The following is a 27,718-nucleotide window of genomic DNA, read 5'->3' on the forward strand; positions in this document are numbered from 1 at the left end:
CCAATCCACACACATTCTGAAACCATGTTTCTAAAAACCAGCCATTTATATCTGCTTAGGTAAAGTTACAGAAGTATGTTGGTGTATTTACAAGTGGGTTTGTCCAGATATACTATAACTTAGTGTCTATTTAATATTGACAACCAAAAAATATATAAATATCTTCCATCTATACACAGCAGGGCAGGAGTGTCCATGTCTTCAGCAGTGAGTTCTCCGCCTCTGAGGCTCTTTTCATGGTGATCCTCTGGCCCTCAGTGCACAGGAGACTAGAACCTGGCAGCCCAGCCTGGCCCTTCCCCTCTACTCCCTGCACTCCAGTGCTTCCAACTGGTCTCAGGCAAGGAAAGATTAATTGAGTGGTTGGGTAGGAAGAGACAGGAATGGGCGAATCCTAAAAATGGAGCCTGGACCCCTTTGGTGGGGAGATCCAGGCCTTTGGAAGGGGTGGCAGCTACCGCCTCCTGAGGTAAAGCCTCATAGCTCATAGTTCGATTAGTGTGTCCTTGGCCGTAGGTCCAGCCCTACAGATTAGCTTGGCGAAGAAGGCATGTGTCTGGACAGGGCATGGTCCCCACCCTCAGGCACTGGGCCATCCAAGGTGAAGACTAGGGTGTGGAGATAGAGTGGCTGATAAAAAAAAAAAAATAACAAAATCAGTAATAAAAAATTATAAAACCTGTTGCTCATCTGAATAGATCTGAGCAACAGTCTTGCTTTCATTAAAAATTCTGGAGCCATCAAGAGTCCTGAATATTCTTCTGGACTTCACTGCTGGCTGAAGAAAGGCGCCCAGGCCCGGCTCGCCTGAGATCTGTCAGTTTGGAAGAGGTCTCATCTAGCTGCCTGTGCTCCAGAGAGATCCTGTGGCTGCTGGGAGCAGGCCGGGCTGGGTGTGGGGCTCCTCACACTTGGGAGTCAGCCCCCAGAGGGTGGAAGAGCTCCTCAGGTGTCTTGTCACTTTGGCTGGCACCCCCCTGCCGGAAGCCAGAAGCGATCTCATCAAAGGTCCGGCCTTTGGTCTCAGGAACTTTGAAGTAGGTGAAGATGAAGAACAGCACGAGGAGCACCGTGAAGATGATGAAGACGTAGGGACCACACAGTTTCTGGAAAACAGACAGATATCACCCTCTGTTTGGACTCTACCTCTTAGCCTTTGATCTAAAGAAGGGAATTACTACCAGCCAACCAGGTGCTAAAAAACCTAAATGGGACTGCTCACCCCTGACCTGAAAACTAAGGGAAGAGCCTGGCCTGGGCTTCTGAGCTGTTTGTCAGCCTGACTTGAGCTAGCACCTCTGACCCAGCATGATGGGTCCTTATGTGAGTGGGAAATGGTGGAGAGACAATGTGGTTCTCACCTCCACATACTGGAAGCACATGCCCACGATGAAATTAGAGGTCCAGTTGGAGAAGCCAGCCACAGCAATAGCAGCAGGACGGGGCCCTTGGCTGAACAGCTCAGCCACAATGAACCATGGGATGGGACCAGGGCCTACTTCAAAGAAGGCCACAAAGCCAAAGATGGCCACGATGCTCAGATAGGACATCCAGGGCAGCTGTTCCTGTTGAGGGAGATGGGGTGAGAGGTTAGACTGGGATGTGATGGCTTCTCAAGGAAGAGAAGCTGCAGTGGTCTCTACACTGGGCCGAGAGGTAGGAGGTCTGGGGTCACCATGGATTTCCTGTGCAACCCAATGTGGTGGTCTGATGAAGAATGGCCCCCAGAGGCTCATGTTTGAATGTTTGGTCCCCAGTTGGAGGAGGTCTGTCTCTGCTGGTGGGATTGGAGGTTTCAAAAGCCAATGTTTTTTCTCTGCCTCATGCTTGTGGGGAAGTAGGCTCTCAGTAACTGCTCCAGTGCCATGCCTGCCTACCTGCTGCCATGCTTCCGCCATGATGGTCATGGACTTAAGCCCTCTGGAGCCATGAGCCCCCAAATAAAAAGCTCTTTTCTATAAGTTGCTTTGGCCATGGTATCTCATTACAGCAATAAAAGTAATTGAGACATTCAGATACCCTATGCAGGGTCTCAGTCTCACAAGGATCTATTCTATGCCTCTCCCATAGTGTTCTTGGACTCCATGGTGCTTTCCGTCACATGGACTGGACACAGCGGGGTGTGTGTGTGTGTGTGTGTGTGTGTGTGTGTGTGTGTGTGTAGGGATTAGTGATAGGCTGGGCACCAGCTGAGCTAAGGTCAATTCTTAGCTTCATTCCTTATCCAACAAAGGGCCTTAGTTTGAGTAAAATGGGAATGCAAGCTGAACCCCTCTAATCAGAAACACCAGAAATGCAAAATGCTTCGAAACCTGAAGCTTTGAGTGCTAGCGACTTGATAGCAGAAGGGGAAAACTCCATACCTAATCATGTATTATGTCAGTCAAAATACAGACATGATAAAAGTACCATTTATGTTTGCCATCAGCCTATGTGTGGATGGCACATATGAAACACAAATGAACTCTACGTTTAGATCTGAGTCCTAAGAAACTCATTGCATGTATTCTGATAATCACAAATCTCCAACCCAAGGTGTGTCTGGTTTGAGCACTTCAGGGAAGTGAAGTGAAGCTGCTAAAGCTGCAAAAGCCCCTCGCCAGGAGAATGGAGACAGGTGTGTCTGTGTACTCTGTGGCATGAGAAGTACCATTATACGGCTGAGGGTTGCTGGGGAGATGAGCCCATCTAGGGAAAGGCATTAGGCAAGGCACTTTTCTATGGTGATAAAAGCCTGGCTTCTAGAGCTAGGTGTGCTGGGACAGGAAATCCCCAGACAGGGAAAAGAAAGATCAGGATGGGAGGAGACAACCTGAGAAGCCCAAAGGCAGGCCCTAGCCCGAGGCACTCCCACACTGGCAGCCTAGACTGGGTGGGTACAACATGGGCATTTGGGGATCTAACTCCAGGTCCCCACCCTGCCTCGCCCTGGCCACTCACCAGCAAGGCCAGCGCGATGGTCATGAGTACAGCACAGCCTGCCATGCCAGCGAGGCCAATGAGGTGCAGGGTCCGCCGTCCAGCCCGCTCCACCACAAACAGCTGTGGGCAAGGAGAAAGACATGTTCCCATGTGCCTCTTGGAGCCTACCTGCCCAGAGGGGCCCCCTCAATAGCTAAAATACACACACTAGTAGGGAAAACAATTCCTTTTCCCACCATGCTGAACCTTGTAGGGAATGAGGGCAGACACCTGCCTTCTGAGTCCAACAGGGTGAGAGGTGGCCCTGGGGATCAGACAGCTCAAGTATCCTGGCTGTGACCTTGGGAGAGCACTTGCCTTCTCACCTACCTGGGAGTTTGTGTCAGCTGAATGGTATGAGTAATAAAGCCTCACGAGTTCACTGACACAAGCCTGGCTCCCAGGACAGGCTGTCATTCTGTCATGATGCCCTCAACTGGACCCTGGCTGCTGACCAAAAGCAGGACTCACCGACACCACAGTGAAGGCCGTGTTGACAATACCCGAGCCGATGGTGGCATACACAGGCTGCTGCACGCCTGCCTTCTCGAAGATGCTCGTTGAGTAATAGAACACCTGCCAGAAAGGGAGACAGTCGGAGATCCATGCTTATGGTCTTCTCCTGCCTCTGTACCAGTTCTAGTGGGTGTGGGGCCCAGGAGAATAAGTGAGAGTGTGTGTGTGTGTGTGTGTGTGTGTGTGTGTGTGTGTGTGTGTTATGTGTGGTGTTCAGACGGGGGTGGGGGTGAACATCTCCCAGCAGGTGGATTCTGCCACACGTTTTGCCTCTATAGGTCTACTGCTTTGGCAGAACTTTCTTATTGTTTTGTTGGGGACTCACTCATGGTGTACACCTGAGTCTGGACTTGGCCGGGGCCACAGGAAGAGGTAGGTGGGACACTCACAGCATTGATACCGGACAGCTGCTGGGACAGCTGCAGCACCACAGCGATGAGGATGGGCTGGTGGTAGGCGGAGGAGCGGAACAGCTCCAGGATGGTGACTTTCTTCTCCCGCATCATCTGACGGCCTTCTTCTTTCATCTCCTGCAGGTCTCGGGTCACATCGGCGGTCCCTCGGAGCTTCTTCAGCACTGGTGGGACCAGAGGGAAGGTGGGGTGGCTCAGAGCAGGGGAAAAGCCTGAGCTCAGGGGGGCAGGGAGGAGGGCAGGGCCCAGCCCGTACCACTCTTGGCCCGGTTCTCCTCATTTCGATTGATGAGCAGGAAGCGGGGGCTCTCGGGGCAGAAGGGCAACAGGATGCACTGTAGCAGGGCTGGGACGAAGATGATGCTGAGCAGCAGAGGCCACAAGTTTTTATTACCCATGATGGAGTCTAGGCCAAACACCTGGACAAAGAAACCAGGAACTGTGAGTGGCCCTCCCTGCCCTGGCCCTGCTCCAGGACCCATCTCAGCCACCAAGCAGGACTCCCCTGACCACCAGCTGCTGGGAGCTGGGAGGACCTCTCTGAAATGTTCCCTCACCTGCAAAACCAGCTCAAATTACTGCGAGGACAAGGGACAGGGCCACATATAAATGTGTCCAGCACTGCATATAGGGGTGTTACTCAGCTCTAGGAGGACTCAGGGACAAAGATGAAGGAGATGAGGCCAGGGGCTCTTGCTCTTAGGCTGGTAGGTCTGGGGGTCATGTGCATTCTGGGATCCACCTGCTGCAGGGTGCCCTAGGCAGGACTGGGTAGAGAAGCTCTGCTCGGCTGTGACCTAAGGGCCAACGCTGTGGGCAGGTCCACCAGGACTGACTTACCTGGGCAATGAGGATGCCAACAACGATGCCTAGCTGGTGCAGTGTGCCTAGGGCTCCACGAAGAGCCGTGGGTGACACCTCTCCCACATACATGGGCACAAAGCCGGTGGTCAGGCCACAGTACACGCCAATGATGAAGCGCCCCAGGATCAGCATCTCGAAGGACTTGCACAGTTTGGAGAAGCCCATAAGCAGGGCGGACAAAAAGGCCAGCAGGTTCATCATCAGCATGGAGTTCCGCCTGGGGATAGGTCACTGGTCAGCCAGCTGCTGGGACCCCAGACTCCCCGGAGACGAGGCCACAGTCAGGCGCCCCCCCGAGAACTCCCTGGGCTCCCCAAGCCAGAGCTGGGGCCCTTCCTGCTTACCTGCCAAAGCGGTTAACAAAAAGGCCCACGGAGAAGGAACCAATCATGCCCCCAACGGAGAAGATGGCTACCGACAGGGACCAAAGCGTGGTGAGTGTGGTGGGCAGGATGGGCTCTCCAGTGCGGTTGGACCATGTCTGGTTGTAGAACTCCTCAATTACCTGCGGAGAGACGAACCCGGGTAAGGGGCCCCTCCAGACAGAGCGGCTACCTCTCTGCAGACGCCAGAGCTTGACTGCAAATCCACTGTGTGTTCTTCAGCCAGCTCCCTTCTTCCTTTTACATAGGTTCAGTTTCCCCAGGTAAAAAGAGGCCCGAGCCCTCCCCCTCTCCCAAGGGGCTCAAGACTTAGTGGGAAAGATGGCCAAGGATGACAGAGCCAGTTTGGGCACCGAGCAGGAAGGCACAGGGGGGGAAGGCTTCTGCCCAACTGCCCTCTTTCAGATGGCTCCCCGTAAACTCTGGGCCACTAAGCCACAGCTGTAGGCCCTGCGCCCTCTCCCCACCCCCTGCAGGGGAGGAAGCACAGCTGGACAGACAGGTTCTGCCATTCTGAGGGCTGTACACTCACTGACTCTGCATTCTGAGCCTGGGGGACTAAAGGACACGTTCTAAGGCACACTGTCACTTTCTGTTTCCCAAGCCCAGCTCCCCTGAGGCTGGCTGGAAATGCCACCTTGAAGGAACCAAGGCCTCCTTTCCTTTCTAGGTGCTTAGCTGAGAGGTTCAGGAAAAGGCCCTGGGCAAGGAAGTGGTTCCAGGAACTGAAGAATCTGTCCTGGTAGGGCCTGGTCGGTAGCCCTGCCCACACACCAGGGAGGGCCTAACACGGTGCCAAGGATGTGGCTACAGGCAGGTGGCACTGGTTCTGACACACTCACTTCACTGTCAGGCAACAGAGACAACACCCAGGGCCACAGACACTCAGCACCCATGTAGCCACAGACAAGCCCAAGTATATACAGGGAAACAACTTTCTGGATCTATACACCCCGACGTGACACACACTATACTTTTATTTCACTTCACTTTCTCTTTGACGTGGGCCCTCGGGAGCTCACAGCAATCCTCCTGCCTCAGCCTCTTGAATGTTAGGACCATAGATGTGCGCGGGCACGCCTGGATCATAAGGCTCTCAGTTTTGGCTAGTCAGCACCCTGCCTCCACCCTTATCACTGGCAGCTCTTACACAATTGCACACTAACACAGGCCATTTCCTCCCCAGGTCCACACTGCGCCTGGAGCAGCAGTCTCTCCACAGACCCCCTTCTCCTCCTGACTCTGAACACTTAGGCACCGCAGAAAGGAAGGGGTGTGGAAAAACAAGGCAAGCCATGCTTGTCAGAGTAAGAGTGTGGAGAGTGGGGCAGCCCCTCATCATCTTTACCCCTGCTCTGCTGTCTTGGTTTGTGTGCCGAGTCCAGAGACTGAGAGAGCCAAGCTCAGGGGGTTAGAACAGACTGGGGAAAGGCGACCTCAGCACACAGTCTAGAGAATAAGCACCTGCTGTACACAGGGAAGCCAGACAGGGCAGGGGTCAAGCTCTGACTGTTGCCAGGTGTGCCCCATTGCGCTGGGCTGACCGGGGCACATTACTGAAGCTGAGCTCTGACTGGCCCATCTCTAGCAGCGCCTTCAGCACTGCGGTCATGCATCACTTAATGGGGCCACTCTGAGAAATGTGTTATTAGGTGATTCCACTGTGCAAACACCAGAGTGCATCTAGAATAAACCTAAATGGTGTGGGTCATCAGGGGCTCTTGATGCAATTAAGAGACGGCAAACATGAGACATTCCAGGGTGCTGCTGCGCAACCCAGCATGCTGTTCCGGTCTGTAGAAGGGACTCACTGTGAAAGTATGATTAAAAAAAAATAGTTGATAAGCTAGTAAGAGCTTATCTGTTATTCTATAACTTTTTAAAATTTTATCTTAAATTATATGCATGTGTATATGTATGTAGGCATGTGCATCCGAGTGCAGAGGCTCATGTGGGCCAGAAGAGGGTGACAGATCCCCTGGGGCTGGAGTTATAGGAAGTTGGCAGCCAACTGGCATGGGTGCTGGGCACTAAACCCGGGTTCTCTCTCTGCAAGAGCAGTTGTGCTCTGAACCACTGAGCCACCTTTCCAGCCCCTATTGTTGTCACCATATATGGAATCGTTCGAACACAACTGTGTGTGCTATTTCTGCCGCAGTGAAGGCTGGCTTGGTTGGGGTCCTGGGTATATAGGTGAGAGCTCTACCACTGATCTATCTCCCCAGCTCTGTGCTAAATTTTTTACGACCAGCCGCACAGTGGGCACTGTGCACATCTACAGACCCGAGTACTGCTGTTAGGCCAATGTTGCTAGGCCACAGGAGAACTTTTCTATGTGGCTTTGTTTCGTGGTGCTAGGATAAACTCGGGGCCTTGCACACGCTGGTCATGTGCTCAACCGCTACTTTCCAGCTGTCATGGTATTACAGGATGGCCACTTTGCACACACAGCCTGTCACTCAGAGGTCTTCATGTGGTACATGACTGCTTCCTCTGCGGTGCAAGAACCCAACACGTGGTACTGGCCCCAGTTCAGTGGAGAACGTCTGACTCCACTTTCCTGCCACAAATTCCAACATCGAGGGCCATGCATGAACCCAGCCTCTGCTCCCACTGCCATCTTCCCTAGCCTCCCATGGTTGTTCCTGTTCTGAGGTCTAACCCAGAGATTTCCAGACTCCCAGGAATTTGTCCTCCCTGCAGTCGGGGGCCAGAGTCAGTGTTAGGGACACCTTAACTCAGAGGGTCTTAGGCTCTCTTCTTAGAAATCCCTACAGGGGTCAGGGAGCAGGATGACTCCGACAAACAAAACAAAGTGCTTGTGTTCTTCAAGGGATACACACCCCAGAGAGCTGCTGGAATGGCAAAGCCCCACTTATCAGGCTCTGCAGGGAACACGCTGTTCTGAATACGGGAGCCGGACAGATAAACGATGATTGCTTCTCCAGGGCCCAAGACTGGGAAGTAGGACTTTTTCCCTTTAGCCACTCAGGGTGACCAAACCAACTCTTAATCCCTTAAGCAGAATTTAAGGGCAATGAGGTCCTTGCAGGCAAAACACTCATACATATAAAGGATAAATAGTAAATATTTTTCTTTTGGAGACTGGATCTCTCTCTACGTAGCCTTGGCTGTCCTGAAATTCTCTGTGGATGTCCTTGAACTCACAAATCTGCTTGCCTCTGCCTCCCTGGTACTTGGGACTAAAGGCATGAGTCACCACAACTGATTAAAAAATAATTTTTGAAGTCAGCTCATGGAGCTCATTTGAACTGTGTGCTAACAGTAGATCTGTGCTCAGAGTAAGTCAGTTAGGACTTAAGCTGCCTCCGTGAACCAAAGGACGGACACTGAGCTTCTCTTCCCACAGCTCAGGGACAGGGGCAGGAAGTGATAAGGTGGCCCGAAGCTCTCTCATATCCAGTTAAGTCCCCAGCCTGGGTTGTCAGTGTGTGCCAAAACTCACTCTCTGCTCCTCTCTGCTGCTAAGCCCTCTGTTGAGCATGAAGGAGCATGGGCAGCCAGCTCCTAGGCTTCATCACCGGCCCCACACTCAAGGGCAGCAGAGGCTGAGCAGTGGGATTCCTATTAGAATCAGGAATATCATCTGGGAAGAAGCTACTGGCTTCCCAGTCCTGATGCTGACGGAGACTCTTTTCGTAAGGGCCACATGAGGTTCTCCAAGCTGACACTGGCTCAGGAAAGACAGAGAGGGTCCCACTGAATCCCAACAATTCTATATGGGAAAAGGTTCCTCAGCATCCGCCTGGGAGCAGATGCTCCCAGGGAGAGTGTCCTCTCTTTCTGAATCCCATGGGACAGCTTCAGCCCTAGCTTATGCTAGCTTATGCTTATGCTTGAGGGCTCCTACCCCTCACCTCACTATCCTTGATGCTGCCACTGTCCCCAGCCCAGCCACCCTAGGCCTGTGGAATGCGCCTCCTGAGTCATCTTTTCGCTGTGTGGCATCTGCCCTAGGTCCACCCTGTGTTCTGTTCCTGCCTTTCACCTCCAAAGCCACGCCTTTTCAGGGTAACAAACTGGCACAGCCCTCTACTCCCAGGACTGGGAACATTTGAAACAATCTGACCTAGAGCAGGAACAGGCAACAGTTTAGGTTAAGGAGGCCTGTTTGGAAGGGCCCAGAGCCACACATGCACGGCTCTCACTTGCTTTTCATAGAATTCTTTTAAAATGAAAAACCAGGGGTCTGGAGGGCTGGCTCAGCACTTGCTACTCCTACAGAGGACCCAGATTCTGTTCCCAGCATCCAATGGCAGCTCACAACCATCTGGTAATGCCATCCGAGGCTCTTTTCTAGCATGTGGTAGAGACTTACGTGCAAGCAAAACACCCTCCACACATAAAATAAAAAAATAAAATGTGAAACCATTTCTTCATGGGTTCATGTTGATGAGATAGGGAGGGTTCTAGTCAGTTGAAAGAATTGTTGTGGAGTTACACTGTCCTGAGAGCTGAGATCTTAGAGATGCCACACTCTACCAGGCCCATGCAACTACGTGTGAGCATGCCTACTCTAATATAGAGGAAGTACTTGCTTCCTCTCTGTGGTGGCAGGGTGGTGTCTGAAAAGAGATGTGAAGCAGAGCATGTAGCCTGCACACAGAAAAAGCCATTATTGACGTCACTGTTGCTCCTGAGGAGACATGCCACCTTTCTGAGAGAAGCAAGAGGGGTCTAGGCTGTGACTTGCCTATAGCCTGCTTACTCAGCACATACCAGGACCTCTAAGGGTCAAGGCCTGGAAAAACAAAAACAATCAAAATCCAAAGAAGACTCAAACAAATACCTAAGCTACAAAGGAGCAGCTGGGACAGGGTTCCCAGCTTACACTGCCAGGGACAGTATGGACTATACAGGGCAAGAAGAACCTGAAGGAACTTGGAGGCCTGACTCGGGGACCCTAATGGTTCTATGGCCTCAAGAGAGCAGAAGCCCCGGGTTCCTAGGTTTCTAAGAGGCTCGCCCCTCTTAGGAATGGGAGTTGCCTATTGTGAGGCCCTTGCAAGGCAAAACAGTCCAGAGCTATGAGAGGAAACATTTACATGAAGGGTAAGTAAGAAGCCACACACAGCCTGTCACTTGCTTTTCTTTCAACCCTTTACAAATGTGAAACCCATTTTGGCTCATAGCTATACATCCGGGGTGCTGGCTAGGTCGGCCCTCCTGCTGACTTGACCTAGGATTCTAGACTGCTCCAGAGAGGCATCTCTGGGGACCTCTGGCTGCTCTCAGTACCTACCCTTGGACATTCTACTTCCAGACCTGAATCTTCTCTCCACCCCAGCAATAACCAATTGCCTGAGCTCTCTTTCCTCCATGTTCTGTGGGGATGAAAGGTTACGGCCCTTCTTATAGGCCCACAGCCTTCCCATTCCTTTCACAGGAGGAAAGGGTTGGATTGTCCAGCTCAGTCCCTCAGCCTGGTCCTGACCCCTACTCCCAGCCTCTCACCTTTCCCAGAACACTGCCCCTGCACCTCTCTTCCCCTCAGCTCAGCCCAGACCTTAGATGTCTCCAGAACAATGCAGCCACACCCGAGGCTGTGCTCAGCTGTGAACCCAGGGTCAGATATTGCAGGTGGGGCTGGACAGGCAGTCTCACCCACTCTTCCTCAGGGGACCCTCTCTAAAACCTGGAAGTGGCTCAGGTTAAAGCTAGAAGCAGCATCGGACCACCCAAGCTGCTTCAGAGGACCCAGGGCCAGCCTTGCTCCTCACCAAGGACAAGCCTCTGCCCTGACTAGTGCTCCCTGCCCTGCTCCATTGCCTGCAGGAGTTTCCCACACAGACTTTCACCTCACTGTGGCAGTTGCAGTGGCCAGAGCCACCTCAGCCCTCAGGATGAAGCGTTTCTTCACCAGCACTATGACTCATATCCTTTCCAGGCAGACAGTGACACCCCACATCTCAAACTGCTCTTTCCCTTCTATTTGATCATCTTTCAGGGAACGCAGCTCCCCGATGGGAAGTCTCCCTGGCCAGCACCCCTCCTTCCATCAAAGTGGGTCTCGAAGAAGAGTGATCTGCTCCCTCAGAGAACATGCCATGATCACCACGCCTGCTGTCACACCGGCTGCTGGCATCCTACTGAATACAGGCAGAACAGCCCGTCACAGTAAACACCAAAGAGCTGTCTAGAGCAAAGTACCCATGGTGCTATGGTTGAGAAGCATTGTTAGGGCCAACTGACGCCTCTGCCTCCATTGGGCCTGCCCATGTTTCTATCAGTGTCCCGGGACAGCTGCCTAGAAGACACTGGGATCCAGATCTAGATCAAACTTCGACATGGTCTGATTTGTGTGTGCTGGGTGCAGGGAACAAAGTGGGCTGGCAATAAAGGGGCTTGTGACAGTGTGAGGGCGTGAGGGCATGAGGGATTGTGCAACTGCTGTGTGGGAAGTTTTTGAGATATATCTGTACATGACTGGGCTTGACACAGCTCTGAGCTCACAGCACAGTGGGCCAGTAGTGTGACAAGTATGAGGAAGGGTCCAGAGGCAGAGGCAGGCAGAGCTATGAGTTCAAGGCCAGCCTGGAGAGGAGGGGGTGTGGGAGAGAGGGAGGGAGAGACAAAGGAAGCAAAGGAAGAGGGAAGAAGAGAGATAGAGATAGAGAGAGATAAAGAGAGAGAGAGAGAGATATAAAGAGAGAGAGAGGATGTTTAGATGATACCCATTTCTCAGCACCTATCTCCCACAGAGTACAGAATAGAACCAGACTCACTGGTTTCAAACTCCAGCTCTGCCCAGTGCTATGTGTCCTTGGTGTGGATTCTTCACATCTCTGTGCTTGTTTCTTAGAGAATGGGGGTTAGGGCGCATACTTAATGAGGTTATTGTGAGAACAACTGAATGGCCACTTTCAAAGCACTCAGAATATATACAGGAGAATAAGGAGGCTGTGAGGGTTTGTGGCAATGGGCTACATTAAGGCTGTTTGTATCCCCATAGAGGTAAAGAGAGGCTGGTCTAGAGCTTGGAGTCAGCTCAGCCCCAGGGGCACTGGGCTGGGGGTGGGAATCAGGTCCAACTGAGGTCATTCTGTCACTGGCTAAGCCAGGTCACTTGAGGCAAGGCCTCACTTCCTCTACAGAGCAGGATCCTCCTTTGTCAAACAAGAAGGGCTGAGCTAACATCAGGTCCCTCCCAACAGCCTCTAAGTTCCACGGATGCATTTCTGTTCAGGTGCTTGGCCCTGCCCCTCACCAAACGGAGAGGCTCTGTGTACATCAGCCCAGGATGGTAGCCAGGGAGTTACTGGCTCCCTCTGTAGCCAAGCTCACCTTTTCCACCCCAATTTGGGGTCACCATGCCCAGAGCACACCCATCCCCGCTCAGCCTTCCATTCTCCAGGAGCCTTTTACCAGCCAACCTTGCTTTCCTCATTCACAAAGAGTAAGACGTCTAGTCTTGCTTGCCAGGCTTACAAGGTGCAGGGAGAGGAGGTAATTTGAGGGCAGGTGCTATATAAACATTTAAGATAATATCACAATTAATTACCACTTCTGGCAGAAGCCTTTCAGGCCTGTTTTATGGCAAAGAACAAACTCCTATCTACTCACTGTGGCCAAAATTCTAGAGCATGGCCACCTAGCCTCGCTCCCTAAGAGAAGTACTTGGAACAGATGTGAGAAGTTGGGGTACTCAATGCAGATGGACAGACTCCACATCAGGGGAGCCCTTTGCTCGACCAAGTCCTTGCACACTTTTTGTCTAGACGTCTGGCCCTCCCTGCTGTGGGGCCAACCTCCCTTTCCAGGTATGAGTGGGCTGCCAAATCCTTCATAAAATCTTTCTGCTGCTGCCCTCCTCTTCTCTTAGAATCCATGGGTTCAACCAGCTGGGGAACATAAATATTTGTAAGAAAAGCTGCATCTGTGCTGACCATGGACAGTCTGTTTTGCCTTTAATCCCTAAACAATACAGTGAGTACAGCAACTACTGACAACAGCACGCATGCGGTCTCAGATGTAGGTGATGCAGGGATGGGCGAGTGGGAGGAAGGATGTGCACAGGCTGGACAGTGCTGTGCTAGGTTCCATACGGGGTCTTGAGTGTCCAAGGTTTCAACACACGTCGGGGGTGGGAGGGTCCTGGAACCTACCCCTCACAGAGCTCCCCACACTCTCCTGTTTCTAAGGGGTCTCCCCACCATCCTCTCTAGATGGGGTGGCTTTAGAAGCCAGGATGTGCTCTGTTGTGTTCACAGCTACATCTCCTTGTGGCAGAGGGCAGGGTCTGGCCAAGTGGATGCTAGGTTAAGTCCTTATCAAATGGCAGTGCTGGCAGGATTCAATCATGCTTTCCTCGGGCAATGAATCAATCGTACCCAAGCATGGTGACCCTGTGTGCTACGTTAGCTGAGCCACATTTTCATGCTTTCCTCTGGCATACTGCCATCCTCTCTTCATATATATGATAAACCTACTCTGTCTGTCTCTTTCCTCTTCAAATGTCTACATACTCTGCTATCGCTGGTCTTGGCAGGTACAAAGCCAGCACTGCCATTTCCACACTGAGCAGTGTGGGAGTGACCAGTCCATCTTAAGCTCTGGGTGTCTGGTCAGCTTTTTCAGTGCATGTACTTCCTGCTGAGCATGTGCCCATTGCTGTGACAAGTACCGCTCTAGGCACATAGCGGAGAATGGACTCAACAAAGATCCTCAACACCCCAGACCTTCCCTTCACTATGTGAAGTCCTTGCCTTGGGGTTCTAGATTTTATTTTGGCCTTCTTGCAACAGGATCTGGCTTGCCATTGAACTCCCAACTCCTACCTTCCTGACATGCCATCATATTCATCCTTGAGCGGATATGGCTCTCAGTGCATCTTACTGTCTCCCCTGCAGGTCCCTGCTCACTCCACCCTGTCTGTTTTGGGAACTCTCCTCGGCTATCCTGCCTTTAGAGTCCTGGTTACGTCATCAGCTCACTGTGACCACAGTTAGGACATTGCTTAACCCAGGACTTTTCAATGTTGGCTACCCGTCAGAAACAGTTAAGGAGCTTCCTCAGCACCCCAAACCTCAATGTACAGCAAACTCATCTCCCTATTTCTTCCCATCTTGTCTTACAGGCTTCCGTCTGCATGGATTCCCAGAAAGAGCTGGCTCCAAAGCACATACCTTGGTGGGAGCTGTTCTAAGCACTTATGAAAAACAGGGTTTGAGATTGTTCTAAGCATGGGCTCACACTGGCCATGTCAGATCCTGGAAAAATCCCATCAGGGCTGCAGCAGCTCAGCATGACTCAGCAGCCGGGCCTGCCTAGTGACCTGTTCCCCAGCCTCAGGCGTGGCCCCTACAGCCAGGCTCTGCCTACTTGGAAGAAGCCCAGCTCTGATTTCACACAGTCTGGTGCCCCAGCTGCGCCCCTGGTCCCGACACTCACTGTCTAGTCTCATCAGCCTGGGTAGTGAGCATGGTCCTGACAGGAGGACCATCCACTGCCCTTTCATGATCCCTGTGAAAGTATGAATTGTTAAAATGACAACAGAGCATGGGGTAGGAAGGCAGCCCGAGGCTATGGAAACAAAGAGCTTGGCTTCTGATGCCACCATTCACTAGTACATGACCTTGGGCCCGTGGGTCATTTCATCAGCCTGGGCCTCATTTTCTGGGCCTATAGAACAGAAATCACCACCCAAACTCATCAACACATGAAAAATGCCTAGTGTAGACAGAGGAGGGGCTGTCAATCTCCATGCCTGTGCCTAACCCCTTCTCTTCTCCCAGAACAAGTAGGTGATTGCCAGAGTCCTTTCCTGTCTGAACAGCCGCAAAGCAAGTGGAGGCAGATTTGGGGTGTGCAATGGGGAGAAGGAAGCCAGGCCTCTAGCTCCTGCAGTGCCTCAGGCAAGATGCCATGTTTGCTTAAATTGACCTGGGACCTCCAAGGACAGGAAGCAGTTTCAATCTGGAACTGGACTGTGCCGTACGTGGACGGGGCAGGGCATGAGAACATAAAGACTGCACAACAGGATGGCGCTGGACACCAGCTCTGTCTACCTCAGGGGCACTGGGGAAGGGTCCTCCTCTCTGGACATTTCCCCACTGCCTGCCTGCCTGCTCTGCTTGCCTGTGGAGCCCTCAGGAGCCCCAAGACCATGTACACGAAGCCCCACTTTACTAAAGGTCTTTGCTGCTTGGGAAACTGGTCAAGATGGCCTACCAAGATCCCAGCATTCTGTGGCCATAAGGTTAGAATCCCAGCTGGGAGAAGATGGTTAGCTGCTAAGTATGTGGGAGTGATGGCATATATGGGCAGGTGGGGCGTAGCGCTTACCTTCTGGGGGGCATTGATGACACCAGTGTTGTAGCCAAACTGCAGGGATCCGAGCACCGCTCCTCCCACGGCCAGCATGAGGCGGCCCGTCACCTTCTGCAGAGGAAGAAATCACACGGTTACAGGCAAGTCTGGGCCCAGAGTACTACAGAGCAAAGTCAATGCTGGCAGGCTCCCATGTTCAGATGCCTCGCCTGACTCCTGGCAACACACCTGTGCTTCTCCCAGGAAACCTGCCTGCTTCCTGGCCTCGGGTGCCCAAACCTGCCCAGCTGACTTCTAGCTTATTGTCTGAGGAAAGAGGAATCAGGGTTTTTCCTCTATGCAGTTAGAGAGGTTTTGCTTTTCCAAGGTCTCATTCCCCAGGCAGAGGGATGCTTACCCTTCAGGTGGCCCCAGACCCTGGGAGGACCGGGAACCAAGCCTCCTTCCCTGCCAGGGAGCACTAAATGAAAGGAATAGTGCAAACGGGAGAGAAAGGCTCTGGATTTGAAACGATAGCCTGAGTCTAGCCCACGGGAACTTCAGCAGGCTTGCTAGGTTTCCCTGCCCCACTGCCTCCCCACACCTCATGTGCCTATCTGCAAAATGGGAACATTCACATGGTTCAGCACTGGAGACACAACCCTTGCCCTCCCCCAGCCTTCCCACCCTTCACCGGGCAGAAAACAAAGCGCTGAGAGCTCAGAGCAAGAGCCTAAAGTGCCAATCTACTCAGTGGTCTGATGCAGCAGCAGAGTTGGAACTCAGGGCCCTGGAGTCCCATTCAGTGCTCCTCACACCAACAGGCCCCCCCAACCCCCATCCCCGGCAAACCATGAGCTTTCACTTCAGGTTACCTGTACCAAATAACACAGAAAGACAATTCATGACCCAAGGTGACGAAGCGCCAAACCAAAGAATTCCTAAGGGGCAAAGGGTTGGAAGTGGCAGGAAGGGACAAGGCCAACAGGTGAAAGGGCCTGCTTACACAGAGGTGAAAGGCCAGTGAGGTGTCCAGCTAGATAGACAAAGGTAAGGGACCCTCTCCAGCTCTTCAAATGAGGAAGCCAAGAAATGTGACGAGAGGCAGGCCCTTTACTGGTTGTGGGAAGAACTGGGGAGACATGCCAAAAAAGACCGGCCTCTGCAGGTGGAGCACACCTGCAATGCTGCTGCAGGTGCAGGAGGGAAGCAGCGGGTCCCGAGCTACGTGAGACTCTAGGACAGAGGGGGATAGGGTTAGCTGGAGCCTTTGGGGGCCTCTGGGCCTGTTTCCCCACAGTACCCTGAAGCACTGCTTACTTCTGGATTGTTAGATAGAGCTGGGCATAGCCCTTGAGCAGACATGTTCCTGGGTCTTCTCGTTTTCCAGGAGCCCACAGGACACGGATTGCCAAAGCCATGTAGTTCTCACATCAGAGTCTGAGAAAGAGGAAGGGCTGTGCCTGCTCCGGCGCACAGCGCAGAATGTTGGGGCCTGCCTTCTAATGCTCTGTCTGCCTGTTTCTCCTTGGCTGACCTTGCAAACTCATCTTCTATTGTGGGGCTTCCCTCCAACTCCCATCCTCTGTGAGCGAAATCAAAGGCAAAACTCCTGTCTCCCAGCTCTCCAGGGAGCCTCCAGACCCAGGGCTGCTGGGTGAGTGGGCAGTGAGCACATGATAAGCTTCTGGTGCACCACAGCCCAGCCAAGGGTCATCAGGTGACCACTGGGACTCAAGGGGCTATGGTAAACATCAGCCACAGGGCTCAACAGTGACAGTTGAGCCCCACCATGTGCTGGGCTATCTGTTGAGTGTCATGCTCAGGGTCATTCAGGTGTGTGTGATACTTACGCTATGCAAACATGTGTTTTTCTAGTACACACTAGAATAGAAATAAAATTAGCACATACCTATGATTTAGTGAGCTATGGCATAGCAATATAATGGAATATGTAAAGACTCTATCAGGATGTATTGGTTTGGGACATTCTACAACTTCGTATGACAAGTTTAAAAGCAAGCTTCAGCAGTATTCATATTGAATGCCACCTTGACATGAAAAAAAATTCAGAAGGACAAATATGAGTACTTAAAAACATGTACAGAAAGGATAATGAAAGTTGAGTACGGTGACCCACACTTTTAGTCTCGACACTTGGGAAGCAAAGACAGGCAGAGCTGAGATGGTCTAGATAACACTGACACTGGGGGTCCTGGGTGGCCGGAAGAGGCAAGGTAAAAGGGAAACCTCATTTTGGACCCCTTTGTGAGTTCTTTAACTCTAAACAGTGTGACTGAACACTCAACCACAATAAACTTTTATAAAGCTATGATTTCATATTACTTATACCAAATTAAAAAAAAAATAACAAAATTTAATCAAAAACAGCAGGAGAAAAAAATACAGATTTGTCAAAAATTATGCAAGTAGAGTGCGAGCAGAGAGCTACTGCAATGGACGGTAGGTGAGGTGCGCGTGGTGCTAGCAGGCCATTTTACATAAGTCTGGCTCTGCCGCCAAAGAGGGAGGCAGGCAAGCAGGGAGGAGGGATCTTCTGGCAAAAGGAGGACAAACCCCTCTAAGAGGTTTTGCCATCGGCAGGTCGGGGTCTAACTTTACTGTAGAAGAGCTGCCCAGTGTCAAGGAGATGGCTAGTCAAGTGAGCACCAGTGGCAAGGCAGACCCAATGACCACCGTGGCATCTGGATTTCAGTAGAGGTGCTTTGGGGACCCGAGGAAGCCCTGGAGGGACACATTCTAATTTTGCCCTAGGGGCAAATCAAAACTCAATTCCCAGCAGGTGACATTGAAATTAGCTGGAAGGACAGAAGTTTGTCAAGTGGAAAGCAGTGGCAAGACTACATTCCAGGTAGACAGAACAGTATGTGCAATGGTAGAAACAGGGATGAAATGATAAGGCCAGGTTAGGAAAATGAGGGTTTAGCAAGGCTCAGTACAAGCTGCAGGGGAGGAGTGGAGCTCCTGCCCCTTGATAGGCACATGGGCCCTGACATCAGTCGCCTGCCCCAGACCCCGACCCACCCTGCCTCTGCCCCACACCACTTACTACTATACCCTACTTGATTACCGCTGACATAGAATTACGGAGAATAAGGCTTGCATACAGTCTACCACTGACTTTTGCCTTGTTAGGATCCGAGGCAGCCCCTACCTCCGAGGAAATAGGAACAGCTCTTCCTTAAAGCGTCACTGTCAAATTCCATATTAGTGTCCATACAGGGCCTGGGAAATCTCAATCAACAAGTGTTTGCTGAATGAAGTAAGGACAGGAAGCCACCCTCAACTGAGCCACCATTGTCCATCTGCTCCCATTAGCCTGCAGATGAAATTGAAATCCATAAAGCCAACGTGTTTATTTTTGCCAGGCTGACGTGATGGTGGTGACTTAGAGATGGGATGCAAGCCTCATCTGAGAATGAGGCCACCTTTTTGAACATTGCATGTTCCTCCAAGCCTTTCCTCTGATGTGGTTTCTAACAGTCTCTGGCTTAGTATACCCATCTGCTATCAACTGGGGACTCTAAGACCCACCTCGATATTTCCTGTTTGGATAAAACTCACTCCATCTGTGTTTTGTCAGAATGAAACCCTAATAAATGCTGGCACATCAGAGCTGAGAAGTAGAAATGGCTGATCCCCTTCCCAAGCCCTCTGTGCCATGCCCACAGGGGTCTGGGAGACCTTAGAGTCAGGTACAAAGAGTTCCAACTAGGTGTTCCATGGGCTCTCAGCTTAGCAAACACCTGAGTGTAGGCCTGGCTATACAGAGGGCCTTCTGTGTCCCCCTCCTCCCTATCCCAGGAAGCAACTGGGGACTGTTGCCTGGGGACCTTTCTTCCCATTTGCTGGGAAGACAAATAGTGCAGATTGCAGACCACAGCATACACTGGCCTTTTGACCCCACCCCTGTGCCCGTCCAGCCAGGCTTGTCTTGCAGCAGTCTCTCAGTCATTACTGGCAGAGGGCACGTGGCACCACCACTAGGAGGCAGAGGCAGGATGTTGCTAGTGGGAGGAGAGTCCCACCTTAGAGGTCACTCTATCTGATTCTGCTGCTTCCTGAATGGTCTTCAGGTGTGCTGGAGCATGAACCAGCTGTTATTTGTACGTATGTGTGCACATGTATATGTATGTCCGCAGGTATATTTCTTTTCTAAGAATGCATTTGAATAAAGTTCTGGGATTTAAAAAGAATCCTGAGATAGTGGAGACCCATGTGCCATCTTCACCTGACAGATAAGGAAAGCGAGGTTAGAGAATAAGGTCCCTGGTTAATTAGAAAACAAAAGAAGCCAGGCATAGGACCTGAGTTTTTATGGACTCCTACCCTGCTCTTTTACTCTGATTCCTTCAAGCTCTCCAAATCGTATCAACAGATGGTCCCAGAACACTGACCTTCAAGTGACCTTAGGCCCTGACTCCTCTTGAATCGGTTTCCTTTAAGCCTTCTAGGGATGTTAAGACTTGCATGACTGACTCCTGGGCATTCACTCTGTGGTGGCCCTAGAGGCAGGTGGTGCTTAAAAAGGGTAGGAGCAGGAGCATGGCACTTAGCAGCAGCACCAGGAAGGTGCCAGGTACCCTGCCAGGGGCTGTTCCCATCCTGATTTAACCACCACGAACCCACTCTACTCCACTCTGGAAGAGATTGCTCCCACCTGACAAGAGAATGGAAGGCTTAAAGAGGGAAAGGCTCCTACCCTGGGTGCACAAAGTTCTCTGAAGCTTTAAGTGCTGGGGGGGGGGGGGGGCTCTAGTACCACAAGCCCTGCCCTTCCTGGTCAGGTTCTCTCCTCTACTTCCCGGTACTGGTTCCTGAAGGAAACAAGATTCCTACTTGGTGCTTTCTATGTAGGTCAAATTCCACTCCAGCAACTCTCTAGGTCTTGTCAATTCTGAACCCAGCAGCCAAGTCTGGGAACTTTTACTGGCATTTAAGCCAAGGTTGGCTGACAATCACCCCTGGGCTGAGTAAAGGAGCAGAGATCCCACCTACCAGCTAAGGATGGACTTGCCATTTCTAAGGGGTGGGGTTGAGGAAGGGGGACTAAATGAAAGCTACATTAAATTAGAATTTCCAAGACCATTAATAACATCACTCATCTGAGTACCTATTTGTGGCTTTTGTGCTACAGTGGCTCTGCTGTAGTTGAGGCAAGCTAAGGCAGACAGATCTTGCCACAAAGCCAACAATATTTACTATCCTGCCTTTTATAGAAAATCTGTCTGCCTGAAACATTGCTCCCTGAGCTGCCAGATACAAAGCCAATGCCTGAACTGTGCCAGACAGTCAAAGCCTTTCAGGCACCCTCCTTAAAGGGCTGAAAATGGCGTTCGTCCCATGAGGAGCTACCAACTACCTCCTTGGCCTGAGGAAGTGAACCTGTGGCGAATAAGGGACCCTGCAGAAGCTGATACTTCGTAAGGTGTACCCAGTGGTGCTCTGGCAACCAATTCAACAGATGTAAACTTAATTTGACTAAGACTGGGCATAGACAAACATAACTGTCACTCACAGCAAGTGTAAGTCCTATTTCTACACTCCTGTGACCTTATGGGCACCCTTTCCCCTATGTCTTCCATTCTCTGTGAGGCTTTTTTCTTTTCTTTTCTTAAAAGACTTATTTATTATTTATACAGTTTTCTGCCGCATGCCAGAAGAAGGCACCAGATCTCATTATAGATGGTTGTGAGCCACCGAGTGATTGCTGGGAATTGAACTCGAGACCTTTGGAAGAAGAGTCATCTGAGCCATTCTCCAGCCCTCTGAGTGAGGACTGTGTCTCAGCACATGCTCCCAGCACACTACCTGAGTGAGCGGGGATTCAGTGATAAACTGAATGAGGCAAATCCCTGTCTATGCAACTTGGTATTTTAGTTGGCAGCTAGAGCAAAAATGAATTATGTATTGCGCTGGGTGGCAAATAACATTAAAAAAAAGTGCAGGGGCACATCGAAACATGTCTGTAATGGAATATTATGCAGCTGCTGGAAAGAATGCAAAACTTGTGTGTGTGCTGGTAGAGAGCCCTGTGGTGGCTTGCTAGAGAAACAAAAACCAAATCAAAAGCCCCAGGTATAATCAGATTGTGTGAGAAGAGTTCATCTGTATGGCTGTGTATATATATATGTCTCCTATGTGTATATATGTATATATATATATGTCTCCTATGTATATATATATATATGTCTCCTAGGTTCTCCTAGGTATATATATGTCTCGAAAGTCCTCCCCGAGTTGCTGGATGTAAAGCCAATGCCTTAGCTGTGTAGGATGCTGAAGAATTTATTTTTGGTTGGTGAATGGGATGGACTACACAGCACAGAAGTATGAATGATTGCGCCAATACTGCACTCAAGGGCACGCATCTAACACACACAAAAGGGGCCTTGAGTAAACACTAAACCTGAAAACTGGGAGAAAAAGTGCTTTTTTTTTCCTTCTTCTTCAAACGTTTGTGGTTCTCTTTAGTTTGCCCCCATTACTTCTCTGTGTTTTTAAAATCCAGTTTTGTTTTCCAGTCACATCTGGGAACTTTACTGGCCACAACTCCAGGGCCTGGCAGGCCCAGCAAAGTGCCTTCAGAAGTGTGGGGGGATGGCAATCTCCCCCACCCCCCAGAACTCTCGTTGAAGGCTTCACTTAGCTGGAAGACACTGCTCCCAGGTTTATGAGGTCAGCTTTTACAAGTAAATGTTTAGAAGAGTGAAAAATGACGTTATGGTGGGTACCTTCCCTGGTGGGGCAAGATGTGGGTCCCACTGACTGTGACATAAGGTAGGTGAGTGCAAGAACAGGGCCAACAGAACAGACCAACGCACAAGATCAGGTATTGAAAGGCAACTGCTTGTGAGCATGGCACGCTTGCTAAAAGCCTTGGAGCAAAGTGGTCCTAGAATCATACTCTGGCTGTTAGGGTCAGGACAGCTCGTTATGGAGATAAAGGTGCTGCTGACACCAGAGGCCAAGCGCCCGGGTGAGGATGAAGACAGGCGCTATCGCCACAGAGGACAGTGCCAGTCCAAGGATACAGTCCACAACACTGACGGCAAAGCTGGCCTACAGGCTCCTGAGGCTCACATTCAGTCTGAAGGAAATTTCTTCAGCTGCTAGCTACTATCCAGGGAGCTGGTGCTGAGGGAGGCCACAACACGCGAGCCATGTGACTGACATGGCCACCACCGGCAGCACCCAAGGCTGGGTGGCGAGATGAACCTAGAGCATCAAGGACATATGTCAGGACCCTGAAGAGTCGCTCTGGCACACTGGAGGGCCACTAAGAGTCACATACCAGGACAGCTGAGCAGGAAGCCATGGTTTAGGTCAGGAGGACAGCCACAGCTTGATGCTGAAGGAAAGCTAGGAGACACTGTTTCTTTCTTCCCTTTAGTGAGGCTCCCCAACCCTCCTTCAGCAGAGGGCCTTCCAGACACCTGACCCCCCAACCCCACTGCTGTGAAAACAGACTAGGGATCTAACAGTCCTCAAGTCTCTATACAAGTGGCCTGCATGGAGCAAACATCAGTGTGGCTGAGCCACAAAAGTGAGCATAGGCTGGGGACATTTAACAAGGTAAGAAAGCAGTTTCTGAGTGGCCCTTCCCTGGACACTCTCAATTTCAAGACAGAGGACATAAACTATGGATTAAGCAATTCGGACAGGTGGTTCTGTCCAGCAAATGCCTAGACAGTCAACGCCTTCATCATCTGGGACCCAGCAAGATATGCTCTGCCTTTTCTGGATGCCAAAGCCTTGGGGTAAGCAAGAGCCAGGTTCGAGGTCCGGTAGCCCCTGGCTCAGTTACTGCAAAAATCTCAGTGTTTTTGCATAAGCTACTGCCAGGCTTGGTGGCTGAATGGCAGAGCCTCGGGCTCCACTCCACCCCTCCCTGGGAGGGAGGTAACAATTGGAGATTTGTTTTAGGCTAGGCCAGCCTGGACACAAGCTCTCTGAGCCTTGAGTCCGCCAGGAGCTTTCCTGGCCTCTGCCATCTAGGACAGTGGTTGCTAGACTGAATGGCTTTGTCACCTCTGTACCCAGGAGAGAGGTGAGGGGTGAGGGTGCAGGCCCCAAGCCAATGCTGCACACTTTCCCCTTTGTTCCAGGCCTCCCAGCTCTGCCAGTCTGGGGGGAGGGAGGGGCTTGATGTTTGTACCCTTGGTGCTGGAGTAGATCTCTGGGCACTGACACCCTGTGACCAAGAGGGTAAAGCTGCACTCCTTGAAATCACAAGCTGATTAGAAGGGGATTTGGGGCTGACCCAGCTTGGGGGGGAGGTAAGATGGAACCCAAGGGTGGCTCAACACTGAACAAGAATCATCTTGGGGCTATTTACACTGTTTGTGTATCTAAGATGCAGGAAAAGGGAGGTTGTCTTTCCGTTTATAATAGCCACCACCCTGATGGAGGACAAGAGGGCAGTCTTAACCACAATTAACAGAGAAAGAAACTGAGGTCCCAGGAAATCTTCTCTTCACAGAAGCTTCCAGATACCCACTTAGACCTAACGCAACCCTCAGGTTCCCACTGTACCCAGAAACAGCTCGGAAAGCCTGAAGCCGGGGACCTCTGCCTACTTGGGACAGGTAGAAGACATGAGAACATGGGATAAGAGGTGGAAACTTGCCAACACAACAAAACACCTCAAATCTTCAAAGTCTTGTCTTGGACTTCACTGGGTTCAGTTTCCCCCTCTGTAAAAGACAGGGCTAACCCATGGCAGAAGGTCTCTTCTTGATGACTTTTCTTTATGTTCATGCTACCTGCAAAGGCTGGCAGGTTTTTTTTTTTTGGGGGGGGGGACTTAGCACATAAAATTTATGAAGTCATTTTTCTCTGAACTTTAAGGTCATCACTCATGTTAGGCAAAGGCTCTACCACTGAGCTGTGCATGGCCCCCAGCACTGTGCAGTCCTTTCCTAACTACCTAAGCACTCAGAGTGCTGAAACAGAAGCCCAAGGCAGGGAAGGCAGACACACTAGCCAGCTTAGCTCTGGGGCAGATATCCCCTCTCCTCCCCTCCCAACTCCCAGCCATGCTCTCTCTACACAGAACAGATTCCTGACCAGTGAGAGTTTTAATGACTTCTCTGAGTAAAACTCACAGCGCAGCAGCTGGGCCCCTAGAGCACAGGCTGATAGAATGGAGGCTTCAGCTGAGGCTGAAGGTTGCTGAAGGTTACTCAGGGCCCAGCATGTCATGAGAATTCAAGGAAACAAGGTAAGCTTAGGAGCACCCATAGGGTATGGCACACATGTTTTGGGTCCACCCTCTCCAAATTCTACTTCTGGGCAAGGACTTACTTTGGCCATAGCTACAAGCCTGCAACCCACTATATAGACAAGGCCAGCCTCAGAGATCCACTCGCATGCTTGCTGGGCTCTTTTTCCTTTATTAATTTTTTTTATTTAATACTTTAAAATTACATTTACTTATTTGTGTAGGGTGGGGACAGACACATGCCAGTGTGCATATGGATGTCAGAGGACAATTTGCAGGACTCAGTTCTCTCCTTCTAGCACGTGAGTCCCAGGGATGAATATAAAGATCCTCTTGCCCAGCAGTGAAGTGTTCTCACCTGTCAGGCCATCTCTTTAGGCTCCCCCATCCAACTAAATCCTAACATCTAATGATTAAAACTGCTGTCATTCTGCAGGTGAGGCAACTAGGCTAAACAAGAATTGAAAACCTCACCATGGAGCTCAGACCCTTAAGCTCTTCTACCTCTGGATCCTGAAGAGCCTTGTGATTTTTAAGTAGTCTTCTGTTTAGCGCAGACTCTGACCAGCAAAGCAAAAGGGACTCGATGTGGGCTAGCCCAGCCAGGATGGCCACAAAAGGTGGAGTCGTGAGTTGAACCCCTGCTGGCCAGGAGCTCTCTGCCGTACCCCCTCCCTACTTCCTGCTCAGCTAAGCTCATTACTACAGGAGCGCCCCGGAGACGTGCCAGGTATTCTAAGAGCTCCCCAGGACTTTGTTTTAATACACAACACAAAAGGCTGTGGCCCTGACTGAGAAATCAGCAGTCTCCATAGGGAAGGACTTTTTCCCAGAATGTACACAAGATAATTAAAATGCACCTAAACTGGGTATAATGGCACACGCATTCAATCCCAGCACTGGGAGGCAAAGGCAGGCGGGTTTCTTGAGTTCAAAGCCGATTCTCATCTACTGATCTACATAGTGCGTCCCAGAACAGTCAGAAATGAGGAAACAAACAAACAAACAAACAAACAAAAAACCCCAAAGTACTACAACAGCTTCCTTGTGCTTTCAAAGTTTTTTTTTGTTTTGTTTTATTTTTGAGACAGCATTTCTCTGTGTAACAGAGCCCTGGATGTCCTGGTCTCTGTAGACAAGGCTAGGATTAAAGGTGTGGGCCACCATGCCCAGCCCAGAGTTATTTTAAGCACTCCCAGCACTCCGAAGGCTGATCTCTAAGTTTGAGGCCAGCCTGGTCTACAGAGCTAGTTCCAGGACAGCCAGGGCTACACAGAGCCCTGTCTCATTGGGGGGAGGGGGGGAGAGAATCTACTGGTGTAACAGTGCAAGCACATGGATTCATCAATACAAATAATAAACTACAGGGAAGAAGGTATTCCAAGATCGACAGATGGAGCCAGAAGGCGGAAAGTTTGGGAAGCAAGGCAGGGTGTCTATCCATCCACCTGCCAGCGGTAGCATTTACTCCAAGGGCTGCCCTAGGAGTTAGGCAAAGTCTCCCTGCTGCTCACAATTCAAGAAATGCTGGTGAAAAGGGACAGTGAAAGCAGCCCAGGACATTAGAAATGTGTAACTTTAGGAAACTACTTCCCTTCTGTGTGTTCCTGGTGAGGAAGCACAGAAGGACATGGAAAATGTAGTTTAACCATGGTGATCCATAGCGCGGTTTTCTCCTTTATCGTTCTGCAGTCAGAATAGCCACTATCCACTCAACAAGTATACAGCCGAGGTGGTGGTGCCGGGAAGTGGAGGCAGGCCGATCTCTGCGAGATTGAGGCCAACCTGGTCTACGTAAGAGTTCTAGGACAGCCAGGGTTGCATAGTGAGGCCGTCTCCAAAACAAAAACAAAATCCAAGGATTTTGAAAGACGGACGGATCAAAGCAGGTCTGGCACTACAGAGGGTAAGAAAGGCTTGATTCTGAAGAAGCCGGGGACAAAAGTTCTCTCTTTGTGGAGAAACGAAAGTTCTCCTCTTAAGTGGCCTCTGATGAAAGACTCCGGGCCTCAATTTTTCACTTTTTTTTTTCTATTTTTACTTAGCTATACCCTATCTATCACTGTGGCTCTGCAGAGACTGTCAGTACGACCATCGGGAGCTAACTGGAGCTTTCTCTGCAGGGTCCCACCAAAACACCTCCACTTCCCAGTAAAGGCAGCCCGGGATTTATCCCACGTTCGCGCTGTTCTTAGCTTTTAAAAAGGGAATGCGGCGGGGGTCGAGTGTGGCGGTGCTCATCCCTGTGCCTAAAACGGGAAGATCCAAATGTTTGAAAAAAATTTTTAAAAAGCGACTAGAACAAACTCTACACAAAGCAAAGGCGCGACAGCAAAGAAACAATGTCGCACACCCAGGAGGGGTTGGGGAAATCGGGCCCAGGCAGGGCAAGCCTGTTCACAGGTGAAGAGAGATCCTATCCGGACGGTGGCTTGCTCGGGGAAAACGCCCCACATCCCCGGAGGACTGCGCATCGTGCCGTGCGCGGAGCACGTTGTCCCCAGACCCTGGCCTGGAGGAAGTGCCTTCTCCTCCGGGCTACCCCCAAGGCCCGGGTTCCGGGCGCAGCGCGGCGCGGGCTTCGGGCGGGTCCCGCCTCCTCCGCGCCTAGCCGGGGCCCGGCTGGGGGCTCGGCCCTCTTAGCCAATGGGCGCCGCGCTCCGGCCCCCTCCCTCGCGCGGGAGGAGCCGGCGAGGTCGTGCGCGACGTGCGGCGCCTGGGCCCCTGATCCGCGGCCCCCGCCCCGGGCCGCGTGAAGCGCGCCGCGACCGCGTGAGGAAGCGGGGCCTCGCATGGGCGCCCGGCCCCGCGCTCCGCAGACTGTCCCCGCCCGGGGCGCTCAGCTCCGCTACTCACCTTGCTGCTGGGCTCCATGGCCGCGCCGGGATCGAGGCTCTAAGCTGTGCGGGCTGCGAGACGGGAAAACGGGCGTGCTGTGACTATGCGTCTCCCGCCGGACCTCCGCACTCTGACGCACTTGGAAACCCGCAGCCTAAACCGGCACCTCTCAAGAGATTCTCCGCTTTTGCGGGAGAGCCCGCGGAGCAGCCTTTTTATAGGACCGCCGC

The 27,718-nt window shown here is 51.4% G+C and overlaps 1 protein-coding gene across 1 annotated transcript; it reads right to left on the reverse strand.

The window, feature by feature from the left end:
• Positions 1-27: 27 nt before the first annotated feature.
• On the reverse strand, positions 28-27,718 carry Slc2a1 (solute carrier family 2 member 1). The gene is made up of 10 exons (XM_021635021.2): positions 27,507-27,718; positions 15,443-15,538; positions 5,099-5,259; positions 4,731-4,971; positions 4,147-4,309; positions 3,867-4,054; positions 3,433-3,537; positions 2,941-3,042; positions 1,362-1,565; positions 28-1,106 (listed from the first exon to the last, which is right to left on the reverse strand). The coding sequence occupies exons 1-10, from the start codon at positions 27,522-27,524 to the stop codon at positions 906-908; spliced, it is 1,479 nt and encodes a 492-aa protein (XP_021490696.1). The 5' UTR covers positions 27,525-27,718; the 3' UTR covers positions 28-905.

Source organism: Meriones unguiculatus, chromosome 3, assembly GCF_030254825.1.
Source record: "Meriones unguiculatus strain TT.TT164.6M chromosome 3, Bangor_MerUng_6.1, whole genome shotgun sequence".
Classification (NCBI taxonomy): Eukaryota; Metazoa; Chordata; class Mammalia; order Rodentia; family Muridae; genus Meriones; species Meriones unguiculatus.